The sequence below is a fragment of the Aspergillus lucknowensis genome (genome assembly GCF_044049455.1).
Source record: "Aspergillus lucknowensis strain CBS 449.75 chromosome Unknown BJX67scaffold_6, whole genome shotgun sequence".
NCBI lineage: Eukaryota > Fungi > Ascomycota > Eurotiomycetes > Eurotiales > Aspergillaceae > Aspergillus > Aspergillus lucknowensis.
This window is the reverse complement of record NW_027263550.1, coordinates 415,718-435,771: the sequence shown is the minus strand read 5'-3', so window position 1 is coordinate 435,771 and position 20,054 is coordinate 415,718. Positions and strand designations below refer to the sequence as shown.

Sequence of the window (20,054 nt, the reverse complement as noted above, 5' to 3'; positions counted from 1 at the left end):
TCCCGATACCAGCGTCATGACGACTTGGTTCCCTAATTCTCGAGGGTGATCTTGACCTTCTTCTCAGGAGGAGGGATCACTTTGTCTTCCGCAGCGCCCTTCAAATTCGGGAGCTCGGTCACGGCCGCCTTGATGATTTCCAGCGAGCTCGCGATTTCTTCTTCTGTGATAACAAGTGGAGGCGCGAGACGGATGATGTTCTGGTGGGTAGGCTTGGCCTGCACTGGTTAATACTAAGTCGCTGGTACGAACGCTAAACTTACTAGGAGGCCCTTTTCCTTCATTAGCAGGCAGAGATCCCATGCGCTGTGTCCGTTGGTTTTGGACTCGTCGATGACAATGGCATTGAGCAAGCCCTTGCCGCGCACAGTCTGGATTATCGGGCTTTGAATGGCCTGTAGGCCGTCGCGGAAGACGTGTCCGAGCTTTTCAGCCCGCTCAACCATACTTTCCTCCTTGATAACTTCCAGGGCCCGGATAGCCACGGCACAGGCGAGAGGATTGCCTCCGTAAGTCGAGCCGTGGGTGCCTGGCTCGATTGTGAGCATCACCTCCTTGTTGGCCAGCACGCAGGACACCGGGTACATGCCACCAGAGATCGCCTTCCCCAGCAGAACCATGTCGGGCTTGATTCCGCTCCACTCGTGGCACAGCAGCTTTCCGGTTCGAGCAATTCCGGTCTGGATCTCGTCGCAGATGAGCAGCACGTTGTGCTTGTCGCACAGCGCTCTCGCCTCTTGCAGGTAATCGTCGTCCGGGACGACAATTCCGGCCTCCCCTTGGATGGGCTCGACCAGGAAGGCGGCGAGATTTGGACCCGCCTTCTCAAACGCCTCGCGCAGAGCCGTCTTGTCGTTGTATGTGATGGGCTTGTCGGTTCCAGGGATTTTGCAGCCTATATTGGGGACGAACGGGCCGTAGTTTTCTCGCGACTCAGGGTCCGACGAGAGGGAAATCGCAACGAGCTAGACGAAACAGAAGTCAGCGCGACGCATGCTGCGAAGTGACTGCCAGCACTTACCGTTCGTCCGTGGAAATTGTTCTCCGCACTCAGGACAATCGCCTGGTTCTCCGGGATGCCCTTCACCTTGTAACCCCACTTGCGGGCGATCTTGATACCGGTCTCGACGGCTTCCGCGCCGGTGTTCATGGGGAGAACCATGTCGAATCCGAAGTATTTGGTGACAATTTCGGCGAATCTCGGGAAGACGTCATTATAGAAGGCGCGAGAGCTGAGAGTCAGCCGGGAGGCCTGGTCGACGAGAGCGGCGACGAGCTTGGGATGGCAGTGGCCCTGGTTCACGGCGGAGTACGCGGAGAGGAAGTCGAGGTAATGGCGGCCCTCTGGATCCCAGACGGAAGTGCCTTGGGCGCGAGCGAAGACCACAGGGAGCGGGTGGTAATTGTGGGCGGCGAAGTCCTTCTCAGCCTGGATGGCCTCCTGGGTGGAAGAGGCATGGTACCCAGCTGCGTGTGCACCGTTGGAGCCGTTGGACGCCATAATGAACGGTGGTTGAGTGACGGAATTGGGGAAGAGATGATTTCAGGAGGGATTTAGAGAGTTAGTCGGAGAAACAAGGTGGGCAGAGAATTCAGACTTTGTAGAGAGTCGTCTGGTGTGACCTCCAGAAGCAGCCATACCTCTAAGCGCAGGTGTACCCGTGGGTGGTCCTTAAGTGCAGGTCTACCCGTTCATGACGCTGAGCCCGCCCGCTGTCCATCCAGTGACGTCGCGCCCATTTGACAGCGACGGGTCCTCCTCGCTTGGTGTCGGCTCCAACCAACTGCTTTTCGCGGGGGTCAATAAGGGACAAGTGATTCACCAGACGAGAGTCCTCGACGCCATGTCCACTCGCCGTCGTCGGGCAAAGTCTCCTGCAGCGACCTTCTCATCGCCTCCAACACCATCGCCTTCGCGCCTGAGGCTGCCATCCCCACCTGAGCCAGACGTGTCTTCCAACATCCTCCTCTTCCTCGTCGCCTTTCGCCTCGTCAACTCCCTCACCGTTCGTACTTTCTTCCAGCCCGATGAATTCTTCCAGTCCCTGGAGCCCGCCTGGAGAATCGCGTTTGGCGATGAACAGGGGCCGTGGATCACCTGGGTCAGTGCTCTCAACACCAAATATTCAACTCGCGTGAAGTCCTGGTGCTGACAAGCTTTTACAGGAATGGGAGCATCAGCTAAGGTCTTCGCTACACCCGCTTATGTTTGCCGCAGTATACTCCATCGCCGACCTCGTCGCACGTACTGTTGGACTTTCCCCTGCATCACGCGCCAACTTCCTGGTTGCCGCTCCTGGCATAACGCAGGCCGTTATTGCTGCCGTTGGAGACTACTACACCTGGAAACTCGCGCGACACATATATGGTGAGAGGAGCTATGAGGGCTGGGCGACGGTATAGATCCTGCGGAAGGGATGATGGCCAAGGCTGATTGGTGTACAGCTGGCGTTGACGGTTCTCAGTCCGTGGCAGTGGTTCTGCTCGACAAGAACTCTGTCCAACTGCCTCGAGACTACGATCACGATTGTTGCTTTGTATTTATGGCCCTGGGAATGGGCTGCAAAGTTTTCACGATCAGGAATGCAGAGCGTTCAACTTACTAGGTATGAGTTTCGTTTGCGAGGAACGAGCATCGCTAATCCCTGTAGATTACGCCAGTGCCTCCTCCTTGCCGCATTCGCAGGTATTCTCCGCCCGACCAACGTGATAATATGGATAGTCCTTGGCGGCGTTGCATTCTACCGGAGTACCTGGACCAAGAAACAGACCCTTGCTCGCGAGGCTCTGTTCTGTGGGTCAGTATACACCCCTCTGATGGACTTCGCAAGCTTACGGCTGTAGCTCGGCGATTTTTGCCTTGTCTGCTGTTGTGGACCGCTTTTTCTACGGATTTTGGACATTTCCGCCGCTGAGGTTCCTATACTTCAACATCGTTCAATCTCTGGCGGTCTTCTACGGGAAGAATGATTTCCACTACTACGTCTCTCAAGGATACCCGCTTCTCCTCACCACTGCGTTACCATTCACACTTGTGGGCCTCTACCGCACTTTGAGGCATCGCCCGTCCCTTGCCGGGGAAAGGGCTTCGATCCTGGTCCAGCTTGCGTCCATCTCATTAGCCATGCCCGGATTACTATCCCTCATCACTCACAAAGAAGTACGATTCATCTATCCTCTTCTGCCGGCCCTGCACATTCTCAGCGCGTCGCCTCTCGTGGAGTTTTTCCTCCCTTCGTTCGCTACCACCGATCGCCAGTACATTCCCCGACGGCTGACTTTCACTTTCCTTATCTTGGTGAATGTTGTGATTGCGATTTACACAACTGTTGTTCACGCCTCCGGAGTGATTTCTGTCCTGTCTTACCTCAGAGAACAGCATCAAACTCACGGAGCTAGAGCCAGCCAAGGCAGAACTTCCGCCCTGAGCTACGGAGGCATCACTGCGGGCTTTCTCATGCCCTGCCACAGTACACCGTGGCGTTCGCATCTCGTCGAGCCTACAATCCACGCATGGGCACTCTCCTGCGAGCCGCCCATCGACCTCAGCGACGCCGAGAAATCCAACTACCGCGACGAAGCCGACCAATTCTACGACAACCCTGGCCAATTCCTCCGCAACAACATGGTAGGCGGACTGCAACATATCCCGCGACGACCAACTTACTCCACCCCCCCGAATTCCCAGCGGGTCCCAACCCAGCTCTACCCTCCCCACGAGTGGCCCGACTACCTAATCTTCTTCGCGCAGCTCGAGCCCACGCTGAAAACCCTCCTCCGCGGCTCCTCATACGGCGAGTGCTGGCGCACATTCAACACCGCCTGGCACGACGACTGGCGCCGCTACGGCGACGTCGTAGTCTGGTGTCCTGACGCGTCGGAACAACAAGCCTGGCAATCAGAGAAGCAGCGACGCGAAGGAGAAGAGCGCGAGCGCCGATTCGACCGGATCGTTCAGGAATTTAGGAAGGAGGGCACTCGCTGGCCATGGCCGTGGGAGGGGCGGAAAAAGCTCACGCTATTTGGGATTGAGCTTCCTACGTTCTCAGGGTGGATACCCTCGGGGAATTGACCGTGGAAGAAGCGAAGCTTCCTGAGCGATCTCGCATTTTACATAGCGCATTCTGTCATTTGAGAGACAGTCTTTTAGATTCTCGCCGCACTTTAATCAAGCCATCACACTAATCTTCTCGGGTACCTATCTGTCTCTAAAGTTTAGGATGACATCTACAATGGGATAAAACCTCGTAAGGGAAAAAAAAAAATCCATTGCAACAGAACACAGCTACACTAACTACACTACCTCCCCTTCTCCTTCAACATCCCCCTCAGCGCATCCGTCTCCCCCTCCAGCTTGGAAACCCGCATCTTCAACTCATCCCGTTCGCGCTTGACGGCCACGAGTTCCTCCTCGAGCTGGGTAATCCGGTCGAGGCGGCGCTGGCGGTACCGTCTCGCGGCCAGGGTATTGAGTTGGCGTTTTGAGATGCGCGCGGGGCTCTCCTTTGGCGAGGGGTCGCGCGATGTGGAGACGGGCGCGGGGGTTGGGTGGGACGTTGCGGAGGGCATTGTGCTTGCTGCGGCAGAGGTAATTGGGATTGAAGTTAAATGGGAGGGCGCGGTCAGTGTTGTCGCTGCTGCTGCTGCTGCTGCTGTTGGCTGGGGTGGTTCGAATGGGGGGTCTGTTGGTTTGTAAATTAGCCCAGTGACATAAAATTCGTAGACTTGGTGTCAAAAGGAAAGCGTACCAGGAGAGTCAGCGCTAGACTGACTCGCAAGACTATTGACAGGGTGCTCGCGCAGTCCGCCCTCAGGTGAATGAGACGGACCAGAAGGCAAGCAGCCCAAAGCCGCCCAATCGATGTCGTCCGCCGATAAACCGGGATACCCCGCTGCTGAAGTCGCTGCCAAAGTCTGCTCGAAGCTGGTCGTTGACAGGGCAGGGTCCCCCGGGAACATAGACGGGTTGATAAGGAGGTGATCATAGAAAAGCTGAGGCCCGTGCGGGGTAGTGTCAACGGGTGGGAAGGCTGCTGATGAGAATGTTGATAAGTCGGGGAAGAGTGCGGGGGTGGATGAAGAAGACGAGGACGAGGCGGAGGTATTGAAGAGGAGGTCGGCGTCACTGAAGACAGAGAGCGGGGAGATATCGAGGTAGTGAGGGGCGGGGTGGTGGAGGTATGTGAGGTGCTGGTGGTGGTGGTGAATGGAATTAGACTGTTCGTTTTCCGACCAGCAGTCCTGGTCCGGTCTGGCGGGCGACCGACGCTGCGGATGCTCCGTCGACAGACATTGCGAGATAGCTTAGGCCGGGTCTTGGCGACCCGGTAGCACGGGCGGTTTATAAGAAGAAAGAGAAGCGAACGATCACCGAGGTGATTGTTGTGAGAGAGGTCTGGGAGGAAGAAGGAGAGAAGCTTGAGTTGGGGAGGTCAGATTGGCCTTTTGAAGGTGATGGCTGCGGGGGACCGATCGGGATTAGCGGATTCAGCGGGGCTGCAGCGCCAGTGGTGGCTGTTCCTGGATTACATGTATTTTACATCTCTCGATCGTCAGTCCAGATCGCAGTACCTCCGAGGAGGAAGGGAAAAGCAGGATAAACAGAGCCATTGAGAACAGTGTCAGATGATGTCGGCCCAGGGTATCTTGGAGACGTCTTCCTATTTCTTAACCTCCAAGCGCCTCAGCGTGCAAAGCAAAGTCGGCAGGGGGCTGTGTCTTCATCCTCGACAAGAAACAACTACTGCAGTGGGGAAGGACTTACCAAAGGCGCACAGAGCTTGAGCCGGAGATCAAGCAGCGCTCTCTCCCGCCCGCAGGAGGCTGCGGCCAGGGAAGTCGACTCGCGGTCTGCAGTCTACATCTACTGAAGGATATTCTTATACACGAATAATCATCATTGCCCATGATGAGTCGACATGATGGACAATAATCTTGTGCTACCCCTCATTTCAAAGAGCACAGTGTTCATTTCATGAGATGAACAATCCCCTTTCTCGCAACACCTCCAAATCATTTCAAGACTTTGTAAATTACATGTAATCAGCCAAATCCGCTAGTCCGAATCTGTGGATGAGTGAGAATGACTCATTCTCTCTTATGCGCTCAACATCCAATCAAATCTTTCAATTGTGCAGCGCCTCCGCGCGCCAAGAAGTCAATCTGTGCTTTTGTCCTGATCCGGCGCCAATTATCAGCCTTCCCATGGTTAGACTTTCGCCAAGCATTCCTGTTGTTTTGCTGTGGGGCTGGACATGGGCAAGTTTGTGGAGGGACCAGCCAGGCTCGAGGAAGGCTCGACACTTGCGGAAGAAAACTTCATTTCTGAGGCTTCGAAGACGCGGGGATATCATTATTGTCCGGTTATTGCACGAGAGTATTATTAAACTCGGTATACTCAGCTAGCTTCATGCCTCCTCTTGAGACTTCTCGGCCATCACATGACTTGCTACAGTCTCGAAAATCAAGGTAACCTGTGTTAAGACGTCCTATTCTCAGACGGCCTGGCAACATACATCTCATCCTCGTTGATCACAAACTTGGTCGACTGCCGGGCCGATATGCCCTTTTGGAACTGATTTAATCAACGTTAGCATGAAATACTTATAAGAAATGAGATGGAAACACACCATAAAGTCCATCTCCCCAAAAGTCCGCCCCTTCGTCTCCGAAAGCCGAAAGTACCCCCAGATCAGCGTCAGTGTGGCAAGCGAGGACCAAAAGAACGCGACCTTCCCCTTGACGTCCCACGCTGTCGGCGAGATAAACCGATAATGCAGCGTACCCCCGCAGATGATGTTCCCGACCTGGTAGAGGCTCCGACCAAGCACGACGGTCTGCGTGCGCAGACGCGTGGACCCGACCTCGGCGATGATTGTGTAGACGATGGGACCAACGGTCATGGAGTACGTGCCTAGCCAGACGACGCAGAGGATGCTCTGCCCCCAGGCGAGGGGGAGGTTCTGCCGCGGCAGGGAGAGGAACCCGATTGTCCAGAGGATGACGGTGAGGATTGTGAAGCCCGTGAGCCAGATGGTGCGGCGGCCGAATCTATAGATGTACAGCCATGAGATGATGGTGCCGAGGAAGGCGATGCCCTTCCCGCCGAGGTTGATGTAGTAGCTTGCGTCGTCGCTGATCCCCGTTTGCTGGTAGAAGAAGGTGCCCTGGTAGCAGAGGGCGCCGCCGTTTGTGATCTGCGAGAGGAAGGCCATGCAGGCGATTTCAGTCCGGCGGCGGTTTGTGCCCCGGAAGGCGTCCCAGTAGGTGACGCCTGTGCGCTCCTCCTTCTCGAGCTTGTCAGTGTGGATCATCATGGCGAGATGGGCGTCGTAATCGACGTGGTGGTCTGGGTTGGAGAGACGCTGGAGGGACTTCTTTGCCTCTTCGAGTCGGCCTTCGCGCATGAGGAACCAGGGTGATTCGGGGGCGAAGTAGGCCAGGATGAACAGAGGAATGGGCCACACCCACTGGACGGCGAAAGGGACCCGGTAGGACCACTCGGTGGGGTTATTGACGAGACCGGCGAGGACACCGGCGGAGATGAACTGGCCGATGGTCCAGCAGAGGTTGATGTACTGGGAGAAAGTTAGGGTTGGCTATCATAAGAAATGGCGAAACATACGGCAGTGAGATAACCACGAATGGCCAGGGGAGTCACCTCGGCGACGTATGCAGGGCCAGTCGTGGCGAACACTCCCCAGGGGACATTGCAGAGCGTCATACCCGCAAGCATGGCCTGGATGTTAGGGGCAAAGAAGGTGATGAAAATGCAGGCCGACAACACGGACAGGGAGCCCATGAGGACGATGCGGTGGCCATACTTGGACGTGAGCCAGCCGTTAAGCAGGGCGCCGACAATGTTGGCGACGGCCGCGAGAATGTTGAATGCGTTTTGCCAGTCGACCGAGATCTGATAGCCGCTCTCCTCGTCGATGTACGTGCCGTATTTCCTACGGAAGCTTGGGTAGCCAAAGAACGATGAAAGAAGCGTGACGTCGTAACCCTCCATAATGACAGACATGGCGATGGCTGCAACGGGGGTCAGACACTCAAGATGAGAGACTTCAGGGTGAAGGAGACCGACCGATGGACCAGAAGGCAGCCCACTTGTAGGTCCGGAGACCCTGAATGACGCCGACATTATGCTCGTTGTGCGCACCCTGCTGTGCATCCGCGACGAGAGCCTTATCGTCGACGGAGATTCTCTGGATATCGGCGGCGTGGCCGGGGCCCTGCTCAATGTGCAAGTCGTCCTGGTTAGACGGTGACTTCTCGTTGGGAGTCGCCATTCTGGTCGACGTGGGCAAGAAGGAAGCGGGGTTTGTGTGTTCGAGATGCGACCCTGGAGATATTTAATCATATTAAGCTAGGGCTGGACAAGCTGAGCGGGATGTGAAATGCCACCAACCACTGTCCAGAGTCTTCTTCCCCATGCTCTCTCCCAACACGACACGGAGTGGCCTAGACCGTTAAGTATTAGGGTGAAAAGGAGTTGAGATACTAAGAAGGAACGCCTAACTTGCATATCTTTCGGCTTTTCCTGGATGGTGGGCTGTCAATTTCGCTTTGATATTTCTCTATGATTCAGAAGGCTAATTTATGATATCCGTCCAGTGGGGATGCTCCCCACATCGATCGTTCAAATCAGCCAGCGGAGAGGGGGGCGTCTCGACGGCTTCGTTCTCGCATTTTGAACCCTCTCTGCTTCGTATTCTCTCATGCCGCCCAGCGAGGTGCTCGTGGAAACTGTATATGTCGGTGCATGACAAGTCCCGGAGGTCAATTTCACAGACCACGGGCCGGAACTCTTCTCCGCGACCGAGGGGGTGGCGAAATACTCTACCGGGATATAGGGGGAAGTCGCATTATCTGAACCTTGTTGTCCATACTGTACAGCCAATATGCCAGCCCACCAAAGAGACAAACAAGAGTATCATTAATCAACAAGTACACGCATTAGGACCGCAACCCCCGCTCCGGAAGTAGCTGCAGCGCCCTCAAAATACCCCCAAACCACCTCGGCAGCTCTGCTGCATCCATAGCTAGACCATTGACCGTTGATATCCTCTTATACAGAGCCAGTTCTGCAGCGAGCGTAGCCTCGCCGTCATTGTCCTCGGATTCCATGTACCAGCCATCGTCGACGTCGCTCAATGTCTCGATATCGGCCGTTCTCTTCTCGGAATCGAAATCGATCTCGATCCCGACCTCAGTCTCGGTCTCGCTGGAGCTGCCATAGCCGGAATCCGTGTCTTCAAAGCCAGATCCGCTGTCATTGTTCTCCCTGCAATATTCGATATATTCCTCTCGGAGTCGTGGCTCGATACACCCGTACGGCTCTGGACCATTTGACTTAACCCATTTTATAATAAGCGGAGTAGAATATCCCCCATCGTCCCTCTCTCTCCTTAACAGATCCATTCTCAAACCCTGCGGCGCAGGTGGCGTCGGACTTCGGTCTCGGTGTTGGTGTCCAGTAGATGCGATCAAAGACCTCGTTCAGAACGCCTTTGAGGCCGGCGGCATGGTGTGCTCGTAGGTTTTGATTTGAATTTGATTGGTGTTTCAGAGATAATTTGGTCGATGGTATTTCGTCCATTTTGTGGTTGTGTTGGATTCTTCAGACGGTGCGGTCCGGGCCGTGAGGGTTGTGGGTTATGGGGTGGCGAATCTCTGGTTTGTTAAGTAATATTGGCCGTGAATGATATCGAAGGGTCGTTCGATGGTTATAGCATTGTTGATATTGTATGGAAATGGGACCATATTGGGGGATGAAACGACGAGCTGGGTTGGAGGCGCTTGCCAGTTGCCAGTTGACATCGAGCCCTGGATATGCTTATTTAGGGTTGCAGAGAGGCGAAACCGGCCGTTCATCCCGACAGGTGACGCATCATAGAGTTCAAGAACTATATCAAGTTGAATAAGGGGTCAAGCTAGATTTGATCCGCTCCTCTCAATCGGTTACCCAACTCTAGGTTTCTGGCTACCACGTCATAAGTACGTCTTATCATTCGGCGTCGGGGGATACAAATCCTCGCCGTACGTCGCGTTCAACCCAACAGAGCCAACCACATCCCCAGACTCCAGCCGGATCCAAGTCTTCAGCTCACCGCGCTCCAGCATCCCCTCCGAGATACGCACCTGCCTGGACCCCCGGATCCAATGTCCGTACCCGCCATACCCAGAATGCTGTCCAAAGCATAGGTTCACCCCGTTCCCCACGATATCCATGCCGGGTATCTGCGTGTCCCATTTATAGCACCACGTGTCGCCGTGGTCGTGCCCGGAGAATACACCCAGGATCCCCGGGGTCTCAACGAGGCTTCTCATAAAGGGGCCGTCTTGTCCGCCGTATGCGCATTCATTGCTGTTTGTCCCGTTCGCGCACCACCCCTGCGCCTGCTGCGCGAGGGCATAGTCATCGTTAATCCCGGGTTCCCGGTTCTCGTCGATGCCAACCATAGTCTGTGCGGCGAGCGATGCGTTGGTGGGGATATGGACAAAGGCAAGCGAGGGGATCGTCTTCCCATATCGGCGAGTTAACGCGCTGCTCGTCTTCCTGAACCAGTCCACAACGCTGGTATCAACCCAATTCGGCTGCGGGATGTCGTGCCCTGATTCGTCGAGTTCCTGGAAATACTGGCCCCCGCGACTATCGAAGAACCAGAGGATCAACCTTGGAGCACTCCACGGCCATCGCATCCCGGAGCCGTAAACGGGTAAATAGTAATTCGACACGCCTGCATCCCGACCAAAGACCATCTGCGTCGTGCGTGCGTTCGGCCAGCGGCGCTCTCGAGCGAGGAGTTGCTCGGCAGAGAGGTTGAAGGAGTGGTCGTGATTCCCGTAGGTCGACGCCCAGGATAGCCCGCGCTCGATCAGCGGGGCTGTAATCTGGTCGATGTAGACGGTTGCATTTTCCTGGAAGCCGTTCTCGCCCGTGATTAGGTCGCCGTTTAGCACCACGAGGTCGGGGGATTCAGAGTCGAGAATTTTGTTTAGCACCGTCACGGACTTGCGGTCTTGTTCGGGGCCCCATGTGTCCCATGCGTCTGGCAATTTGTTTAGCATCCGTTACAGCCGAGATGGAAGTGTGCGTCTTACTTTCTCCGAAATGGAGGTCCTCGAATATGGAGATCTGGAAGGTGCCGTCTTTGGAGAACTTCAGTGGGCCGAGAGCACCTGGGAGGCTTGCTTGCAGGCTTGCCTGGGCAAGCGAGGCGCAAGCCGCTGCGATAATGTGGTACCGCATTGTGGACGTCGAGTTTAGCATTTCTCGACATTATGGGCGGGGAGTGTGCTTTTGTAGTTGAAGACGAGCGCGTCGTGTCTCCCACGTGCGTGACTTGATCATCCTCAATGGTGGAGGCGAAGTGAGAGAACAGCCTCAGCAGCTTCATCAGAGAATCGCCTTCTTGGCGAGTATTTCATCTGTAGGATTCTCCGAGGGATGCATTCTGGCCCGTCCCACTTGATGATCCGGCCCGAACGATGGTGAAACGAAGAGATGAAGAAATTCCAGCCTTCTGTGTCGGGGAATTCCCATCTGTCTCCAACCCTGGGGATCACCACGCAAGGCCGGGATTTTCCACGAATCGCTTCGAACCCATTTGAGTCTCACCTCCGCAGCGGAGAATTTGCCGTTGCTTGACGAATCTCGCCAGGTGGGAGCTTTAAAACCTCAGAAGCATCTCTCCCATCCATAGCGCCATGATCTGGTAGTCGCTGGCATCCATAATGCGTTGGCAGCAACTGGCGATTCTCGCCCCGATCTTCTCGCCCCTCGCGACGGCGCAATCTGACGACCTCAGTATCGGTAATGGCTACTTGACACTGTCGACAGCCAATTTCGAGCTGGAGCTGGTCAAGGATGCGCAGGTCCTCGCCTCGCTCAAGCCCTCCTCCGGCGGTGCGGCCGACTTCGACTTTCTCCCCTTCGACCTGATATCCTCGCGCGCAGCCAACGGACAGTACCACAATGGGGACATCACCTTCCGCTATCGCATTTCAGACTCAGAAGCCTGGGTATCTGCGGATTCCTCGCAGGATCGACAACCGGTGGCATCCACCGACCCGCGGGGATCTGATGTCCTCGCAGCCGCAAACCTCACGGCAACCCTACCGGCGGGTTCGCCATTAGGCATTGTTCGTCAATGGCTCGACGTCGACGGCGATCTCGGCCTGTCTTTCACCATCACCAATAACGGGGCACAGTCCGTGGAGGTCGGCAGCTTGGGCTTCCCGACGGAATTCAACAGTATCTTCACCGGCCGCACAGCCGACGACATGGCCGCCAAATGCTCCCTGACGGATCCCTATATCGGACTCGATGCCGGGTATCTCCAAGTCGTTCCTACGGCAGGAACCGGTCCTGCCTTGATCGTAACCCCGCTGGCCAACACCAGCACGCCGTTTGAAGCGTGGCGAAATCTTGTTGAGCCTGTAGATGACACGACGGCCTATCAGAGTCAGACCTTCGAGGGTTTCTACGAGTGGCAGACGCACACCAAGGCATACGCAGAGGATGAGTGGGCGTCTGTCACACCGTGGAACCCGCCTACCTCGCGCACGTTATCGCCGGGCCAGTCCACCACCGTGGGACTCCGATTCTCGCTAGTTGCTGACGGCGTCCGTGCAATTCAAGCTGCTGTCCAGACGACGCAGACGCCCCTCACTATTGGAACCGGGTACATTGTCCCCCAGGACCTAACGGTGCACCTGTACACCTTCTACGACGCCGCAGGCATCTCCGAGATCACCAGCGACGACGACGGCCTTGAAATCATCCAGGAATCCGACAGCAATCATATCTCCCTCACACCTACGGGCTCCGTCACCGGCCGGTCCAGAGTAACAATCACATACGCCAACAACAAGACACAAACGGTACACTACTTCCTACTCCCTGGAACGGCACCCGAGACGATTGCCCTCCTGGGCAGTTTCTCCACGACGGCAATGTGGTTCACCGACGAAACAGATCCCTTTGGCCGGGCGCCCTCAATTCTCACTTACGACGCTAGTACTGAGTCTCCCGTCACTCAAGAACCACGAGTCTGGATAGCCGGTCTAAGCGACGAGGGCGGGACAGTCTACCTCGCGACGGCAATGAAACAATCCGCTCTCCCGGATGCCAGCGAGATCGAGAAACTCGAACAATTCGCGACAGATGTCTTGTTCGCCAATATCCAAGACGGCGGATCGAATGTGCGCAAGAGTCTCTTCTTCTACGAGCCTGAAGCCCTTCCGGAGTATGAATATGACCCGGATCTGGAGTGGGGAAACTGGTGGTCCTGGAACCAGGCCGATTCCTACGCGACAAATCGCGCGTATAACTATATTCATCCAGTAGGGGCATATTGGGCGCTATACCGCGCTGGACGGGATGATCCGTCAGTCCTCTCCCTGAATGACTGGGAGTGGTATCTGCGTCAAGCCGTGAATACGACACTTGCGTGCTTCGCGACGGATGAGCAGGGAAATGAGCTAGTCGGATACTCGCGGCTTGGTCTGATGGGGGAGACAGTTGTGGGAGAGTTACTGCATGATTTGCAACGTGAGGGGTGGACGACGGAGGCTGACGCCGTAGAAGAGGCCATGAGACTCCGAGCTGAGGAGTGGGATGGGCAGTCGGCACCGTTTGGGAGTGAGATGGCGTGGGATTCGACGGGGCAGGAGGGGGTATATTATTGGAGCAGGTAGCATCCCTTCCCTTTTCACATTTCTGCGACATGGAGCTGATATACGGGTTCCGGTGAAGTTATTTCAACCTGTCCACCACGGCAACCAAGACGGTCAATAGTGTTCTCGGCTTCATGCCGACGGTCTCCCACTGGGGCTGGAATGGGAATGCCCGTCGATATTGGGATTTCATGTAGGGCCCCGTCTCCTCTCCTAATATCCCCAGCTGAACATTCTCTGACCTCATCCAGCTACGCCGGTAAACTCCAACGCATCGAGCGCATGATCCACCACTACGGCTCAAGCCTGAACGCCCTCCCTCTGCTATCCCAGTTCCGACAAAGCCCGAGCGACACCCACCTCCTGCGTGTTGGGTATGGAGGTATCACGGGTCCGTTGAGTAATATCCGCGCAGACGGATCGATGTATAACGCCTTTCACTCCTTCCCAGATACGTTGCAGGGCGACGAGTACTCAGGAGACTATGGGCAGGGATTCCTGGGTGTTATGCTGGGATCGGGCGTGTACGTTGTCAAGGACCCGGATATGGGGCTTGTGGCATATGGAGGGAATCTCGAAGTGGAGGGGTCAGTTGTGACGGTCTATCCGCGCGATGCGGTTCGTCGACGGGTGTATGTGGCGTCTTTGGGGGTGTATGTCACTCTTAGCGCGGGTCGAATCGAATCATTCTCATTTGACGAGGCTGATTTAGACGGGCTGGATCTGACAATTACGTCGGGTCCTGCGGGTTCTGAGACCGCAGTGGTTTGGGTGGAGAGTCCCGGCAGTGAGGGCGAGTATATCGTTGAGGGAGGGGAAGAGGTGCGTGGTGGAAAACAGTTTGCGATTTCTGCGGATGGGACGGTTGTGACGGTGGTAGCAGCTTGAGATCTGGTATCTCACCTTTCGCCGCGTAAACCGCGAAGTTCTCCATCACTGAGCGGAGTAAGAGCTGATATAGCTCCGAAAATAGTCATTCATATGTGTACATCATCAACCGTTAGACGAGCGGCGATCCAGCCCAGCGTCCTCGCAAAAGGACCGTCTTTTGCATTCTGAAAAAATCCAACAGAAGGGCCCCATAAGCCCAAGGGTTGTTCGAGAAGAGGGCGTTGGTTGGCAAGTCGATAGAAAGGAACGACCTGTTAATCACGATGATCCAGTGGGCGTTGCTTGGTGTTATGCAACAACAGATCCCATAAGTTTGATCGACTCTTGAATATGTTTAGAAAAATTAAGCCGGAGTAGACAAGAACTCAAGCTATCTTGTGCTCAGCTACATACCTTGTACGCCGTCTAGAGTATCTGTAGTGTATCTGGAGGACCAGGGGAGACGGTACAAGCAAGGCGCCACTCAAGCATGATAGACAAAGCCCTACGGAATAAACAGGTTGCTTCAATTGAATTAAACCAAACTAAGCCATTGTTTACAAATATTTCCAAACTGTTAAGCAGGGGCATCATTCACAGTGAATGCATGATTCACATGGAGTGAAAATTGCCGCAAACCAATACCAGCACCTGCTGCTTTTGTCCTTCCTTTGCTTTTGAAGATCTTGACTTCTCTTCTCTTCTTCTCCCGCTGCAAATTTTACCCCCTTGGTCTTGGCTCCATCGCCACCTCGCGTCTCCACGCATAGGTTCGGATCCAATAACCACAAATCTCCCTTTGAGACCCAGCTCCGCGGACTGTATGTCCAGGGAAACGAAGCAACATCCGGCCAGATAACCGCGAACGAAGCGCAGCAAAGGCCGAATAAACATGCAGGAGCCAAGCGCAAAGCAGGAGCTGAAGCAAATGCCAACCATGGCCCTCCAACCACCACGCTGTCGAATGTACGTATACAAATGCAAAAGTGGAGGCAAGGTCCAAATCCGTCCACGGTTTTATATCGGGCTAACCAAATCTGAAATCTTTAGCCCACCATACGCACTTCGTTCCCAGTATAAACCCACCCGAAGCGAAGCCTCCAAACCAATTGGCTGTGAATGAGCTGCAACAAACGCACCCGAACAGGTTGTCACCGGGCCAAAAGCTTCGTGAGGCTGAGTTGTTGGCAGAGCTTCAAAGCCACGACAGGCAACTCTGATGAACTTGATACCGGAGCTTATTTCCGCCGCAAATAAGTATCATGAGAACAGGCTCTTTGCAACCAGATCAAGGCAAAGCAGATGGCTGTTCGGTTCCAACTCGAGATAAATCGTATGGAAGCTCCCGTTATTCTGGAGGAGAGCGAGTAGGAGGCTCGTCAAGAAAGGCGTCAAATATTTTGGCAATCTGTTTCTTTCCATTTTCTCTGGATGTTGGTAGGTTCGGAGAAGCATACAAATTATATGTGTCTAGGTCGATCAGGTACTCTAATATCGACGACTGGATTTGAAATGAAAATACCAACCAACCAGAAGCTTGGGAAACTAACCCCGATCATTCTTTACTCTTAGTTCCCAACACCAAGGAGAGTTTTATCTTGGAATCTCACCACAAAGCTGGATGGCACGGGGTAGTAACGGATGGGGCGGAGTTGCAGAAGCCTTTGATCCCTCCAATGCTATTTCTCTCGCTGTGCCTCACCTTCGCCGTCAATGTCTTCAAAATTCCTCTTTCCTCTTTCCCCATGAGCCTTTGGCTCTTATCGCAACGCATATCGAATCCATCTAGGAGCCTTCCGCCTTCGCCATCGGGAACTACCGCCTCGATGCTGTGTTTGCCACCCTCCTCTGTCAACACGACGCGCGAAGATCCGGCCTAACTGCCATCTGTTGTACATCAAACCACGAGAAAATCGAGATTGTCAATAAACCGCCCAGCTATGGGACTGTCGCACCGCCTCGCCCACCATTTTTCGCCAATATGCAGGGACCGAAACAAGCGTGTTACGGGAGAACGACAGCCTACGATATCCAAGACGTTCCAGCCTATTCTCTCTGTGTATCGGTCGAACATGGACACAAGGATATTGCGGAGCTGTTGATTAACCTCAAGTGTGATGCTAACATTCAGGATTCTCGACATCTTTCTCAGTGATTCACGGAGGATATGAACCAACGTCCCAGCCCAAATCGCGCGGGCTGTATGGCCTAGTGACAGTGTTGTCTGCAGGAGTATCAGCTTACCTGGGTGCGCGTCCCTGGGCGGCTCCAGGTCATAGCCGACGGTCTGTCTTGTATACCGCACTGGAAGTCACGACAACTCTTAGACTCAGAATATGGGTTTCCATTCCCTAATTTCGTCCTCACCAACATCAACGAACAAGAGAATCCACTAAGCCCGACGGCGCCAACACAGCGCCTACTTCCGCGCTCCAGTTGGCCTGGGCTCACCTTGAGACCTTGCCTAGACTGCATCAGGTTAAGGGCCAGGGACTTGATCACAAGTTTGTTTTCTTTCGAGAGCCGCATACCCCTCCTCCTTTTACCTTTGCCATCAAGCAAAATGCTCTGGCATTTTCTACTCGGATGTCTCGTTGCAGCCACGGCTGTCATCGGAGAGACTGCGCCGCTTGAGCGCCAGGTAAGCCGCTTCGAGGAATTGTGTTCGTAGGTCCCTAACTGAGCAAAATCCAGGGTTCCAGGTTCTTCCACTCAGCGTCTGGCGAGCAATTGTCTGTTTTTCCTCCCAGCCTCCGACCGCTCAAGAGCCATAAACTTGTCACACACAAACACAGAACACGCGGCCGCTGACAGACTGAAACACAGCATTCTCAAAGGACTCCACTACTCCCTCAACATCGATAACGAGAACAATGATACCGACGACCCCCTCGCCAACCCCACCGCTTGCAAACGCGACATCCCCTACTTTAAATCTCTCGGGATAAACACAATCAGCGTCTACACGGTCGACGCCACGAAAGATCACGACGAATGCATGCGTCTCCTCGCCGACGCCGGAATCTACGTAATCCCCTACCTGCACCCATTGAACGGTCTTTCAACCGGAAATGTAACCTGGACAACAGCCGATTTCGCAGCACAGACAGCAATTGTCGATGCTTTTACGGGTTATGACAATTTGTTGGCGTTTTTCTTCCAGGTCGATTCGTCACTCTCTACGCAACGCGCTGCGGGGAACGGGAATGAGACGGAGGGGTCTGCATTGTTCGCTGCGTACGCCAAGAGCGTGGTTCGAGATGTCAAGGCGTATATTGCTAGCGAGGGCAGGGGAAAGTATCAGCAGATTCCTGTTGGCTATGCGGCGCACCTTACGGAGCTGATAAATGATGAAATCAATTATTTTACCTGCGGTGATGACGCGGAAGAGAGAGTCGATATCCTTGGGATTCGGAGCGAGAGCTGGTGCGCGGGGTCGACGTTTAAAAGTAGCGGGTGGGAGGGTCTCACGAGCGAGCTTTGGTATCCGAGCGTGCCGATTGTGATGGCGGAGTATTATTGTGCGGACCCTGCGGGTAGGGATGAGGAGATGAATGATGTCGCTACGCTTTATGGGGATGATATGGTGGTCGATTGGTCTGGGGGGATGTATTATACTTATGCTGGGCAGGATTATGGTACAGTACATCCCTTACAACCTGGATAACGGACTAGACAGATAGAGGGAACCGCTGACGGATGCTTACAGGACTGGTTGAAATAAACGAGGACAAAGTCACCAAGTCCCCAGCCTTTGACACATTCGCCTCCATCCTCTCGTCCTCGGCCCCTTCGACCCAAACATCAGGCCCATCATATTCACCCAGCTACTACACCACTTGCGACGACCCAAGCCCGTTCCCCAAACAGCCCCCCCACCCAGACGAACAATTCTGCGACTGCACACTCCGCCACAACCTCTGCACCACTCTATCCAACTCCCCCTCCGCCCTCGACGCCCTTTGGGCGGATATCTGCTCCACCAGCAAAGACCTCTGCCGCCGCCGCCCAAACGACAACGACGCGGGTGAGTACGGCCGGTACTCGATGTGTAATGCAAGTGTCGAGCTCGGCGCGCTGCTGAGTGATCGCAGGGTTGATGATTTGGGAACGGGCGCTGGGACCTGTGGGATGAAGTGGGGTGAGAATGTCGGGTACAACCCGCTGTATGGGACCTGGCCGAATGGACGCGGCCCGCAGAAGTGTGTGCATGTGCCGATTGGGGCTGATCCCCCGGGTGCGCCTTATGGCGATGACGAGGACGAAAAAGGTATGTGTGTGTGTGTGTTCTTGATTGTCATAGGAGCAAACCTGTTGCATTGGATCGCATCCCATTCCGCTAACGGCGTATTGCAAATGTAGTTGACCCACGGTTCGGCGGCAGAAACTTGGGCTCGCCCCGCCCGTCTGTGCTCTTCATTGTGCTTATTGTGTTGGCGGGTGTGCTCGTTATCGCGTTGATAGCAATTACCATCTGTTGCGTCCGACGCCGTCGAGGGCGTAGGAGAGCAGCGGCTGTTGCTGCCGCTACCGCTGGGACTGGGGCTGCATCTGCAGCAAACGCCGCGGCTAGTGAAGTGGCTCAGGGTTCTCCGTCGGTACCAATGGCTACTGGGGCCTTGGGGGGTGGAACAGCGAGTGCGAGAGCGAGTGGCAACGGGAATGAAAGGCCGACTACCATCATGCCAATGGAATTCTTCGCACCCGGGCCTGGGGACGAGAGAACCGATCGGTGACGCTAAGGGTATCTTCTCTATAAATCCATACATTAGTCTCATCAACCAATCATGTGGCGCGGGATATCCTCCTCACTCTGCCGTAAAGGCTTTCGGCGGGATGTATTCAAAGATAAGGCATGGCTGACGGGATGATATTATGTTGGACCACACATAGAGCTTGAGACACGGATGCAGGGATTCTGAAGCTCATCAAAGCTGCGGGGAGGTTCAGAGAGTCCTCCCCGAGGCTGATGCCCATCTGGTGACGACGGTGCGTTGAGGAAATTCAGCATAAATGCTCATCTCACAGGCTAAATCGCACATGGAGGACCCAAGGTGCAGAGTGCTTTGGCGAATCATGGCGTTCCTTCCCCGAACCTTGTTTTCTGGATCTCTCAAAGGGTCGCAAGTTGGAGAATGGAGAGTCCTGTCAGCAGCCGCGACAGCCAATCCGCTTCCATGCGACAGAAACACATCGTCCGGGGAGTTGGGGTAACTCGGCAATTGTGCGAGCTCATCGACGTCCGGAGTCCCGCCGAAAAATCGGCATTATATATGCCTTTTCATTGACCCCTTCCCCTTCCTCATACTTCTTCTTGGTTTGGGTTATTCTGGCAGCTTCGGACACATACGTCGAACTTGGAGTCTCCTGCAGATTCCATGAAATATCCCTCGGTCCGTTGTATCATATCCGTACCGACTTCAACACGTATTCATCCCATATCGGTGTACCAACGCAATGGACATCTCGGCGGAGAAGAATGCGATCGAGCAACTCGACCA

At 54.7% G+C, this 20,054-nt stretch overlaps 7 protein-coding genes across 7 annotated transcripts; 3 read left to right on the top strand and 4 right to left on the bottom strand.

Moving 5' to 3' along the window:
* Positions 1 to 32: 32 nt before the first annotated feature.
* Positions 33 to 1,501, bottom strand: car2 (ornithine-oxo-acid transaminase; the record flags this gene model as incomplete). The annotated part of the gene is made up of 3 exons (XM_071030899.1): positions 33 to 218; positions 264 to 965; positions 1,022 to 1,501. The coding sequence occupies 3 exons, from the start codon at positions 1,499 to 1,501 to the stop codon at positions 33 to 35; spliced, it is 1,368 nt and encodes a 455-aa protein (XP_070889349.1).
* A 193-nt stretch (positions 1,502 to 1,694) lies between these two features.
* gpi10 (putative glycosylphosphatidylinositol-alpha 1,2 mannosyltransferase) lies at positions 1,695 to 4,072 on the top strand (the record flags this gene model as incomplete). The annotated part of the gene is made up of 5 exons (XM_071032327.1): positions 1,695 to 2,102; positions 2,167 to 2,397; positions 2,446 to 2,606; positions 2,652 to 2,798; positions 2,845 to 4,072. The coding sequence occupies 5 exons, from the start codon at positions 1,695 to 1,697 to the stop codon at positions 4,070 to 4,072; spliced, it is 2,175 nt and encodes a 724-aa protein (XP_070889348.1).
* Positions 4,073 to 4,299: 227 nt separating this feature from the next.
* BJX67DRAFT_378346 (uncharacterized protein) lies at positions 4,300 to 8,291 on the bottom strand (the record flags this gene model as incomplete). The annotated part of the gene is made up of 6 exons (XM_071032326.1): positions 4,300 to 4,682; positions 4,749 to 5,251; positions 6,516 to 6,574; positions 6,630 to 7,577; positions 7,625 to 8,031; positions 8,087 to 8,291. 6 exons carry the CDS (start codon positions 8,289 to 8,291, stop codon positions 4,300 to 4,302), a joined length of 2,505 nt encoding a protein of 834 aa, XP_070889347.1.
* A 667-nt stretch (positions 8,292 to 8,958) lies between these two features.
* On the bottom strand, positions 8,959 to 9,601 carry BJX67DRAFT_378345 (uncharacterized protein; the record flags this gene model as incomplete). The annotated part of the gene is made up of 2 exons (XM_071032325.1): positions 8,959 to 9,354; positions 9,416 to 9,601. The coding sequence occupies 2 exons, from the start codon at positions 9,599 to 9,601 to the stop codon at positions 8,959 to 8,961; spliced, it is 582 nt and encodes a 193-aa protein (XP_070889346.1).
* Positions 9,602 to 9,918: 317 nt separating this feature from the next.
* On the bottom strand, positions 9,919 to 11,280 carry BJX67DRAFT_345381 (metallophosphoesterase family protein). The gene is made up of 2 exons (XM_071028346.1): positions 11,107 to 11,280; positions 9,919 to 11,054 (listed from the first exon to the last, which is right to left on the bottom strand). The coding sequence occupies exons 1-2, from the start codon at positions 11,273 to 11,275 to the stop codon at positions 9,994 to 9,996; spliced, it is 1,230 nt and encodes a 409-aa protein (XP_070889345.1). The 5' UTR covers positions 11,276 to 11,280; the 3' UTR covers positions 9,919 to 9,993.
* A 459-nt stretch (positions 11,281 to 11,739) lies between these two features.
* Positions 11,740 to 14,571, top strand: BJX67DRAFT_370302 (uncharacterized protein; the record flags this gene model as incomplete). The annotated part of the gene is made up of 3 exons (XM_071030898.1): positions 11,740 to 13,700; positions 13,763 to 13,876; positions 13,935 to 14,571. The coding sequence occupies 3 exons, from the start codon at positions 11,740 to 11,742 to the stop codon at positions 14,569 to 14,571; spliced, it is 2,712 nt and encodes a 903-aa protein (XP_070889344.1).
* Positions 14,572 to 16,906: 2,335 nt separating this feature from the next.
* BJX67DRAFT_281187 (Glucanosyltransferase-domain-containing protein) lies at positions 16,907 to 19,246 on the top strand. Its single transcript, XM_071026667.1, has 4 exons — positions 16,907 to 17,194; positions 17,248 to 17,285; positions 17,380 to 18,191; positions 18,263 to 19,246. Exons 1-4 carry the CDS (start codon positions 17,117 to 17,119, stop codon positions 18,913 to 18,915), a joined length of 1,581 nt encoding a protein of 526 aa, XP_070889343.1. The 5' UTR covers positions 16,907 to 17,116; the 3' UTR covers positions 18,916 to 19,246.
* Positions 19,247 to 20,054: the final 808 nt, after the last annotated feature.

Coding starts and splice junctions, on each gene's coding strand:
- BJX67DRAFT_345381 (XM_071028346.1), bottom strand. CDS start 11,275: ATGCTAAACTCGACGTCCACAATGCGGTACCACATTATCGCAGCGGCT. Junction 11,055..11,106: donor GGACCTCCATTTCGGAGAAA/GTAAGACGCACA, acceptor ACAAATTGCCAG/ACGCATGGGACACATGGGGC.
- BJX67DRAFT_281187 (XM_071026667.1), top strand. CDS start 17,117: ATGCTCTGGCATTTTCTACTCGGATGTCTCGTTGCAGCCACGGCTGTC. Junction 17,195..17,247: donor CTGCGCCGCTTGAGCGCCAG/GTAAGCCGCTTC, acceptor AGCAAAATCCAG/GGTTCCAGGTTCTTCCACTC. Junction 17,286..17,379: donor TCAGCGTCTGGCGAGCAATT/GTCTGTTTTTCC, acceptor ACTGAAACACAG/CATTCTCAAAGGACTCCACT.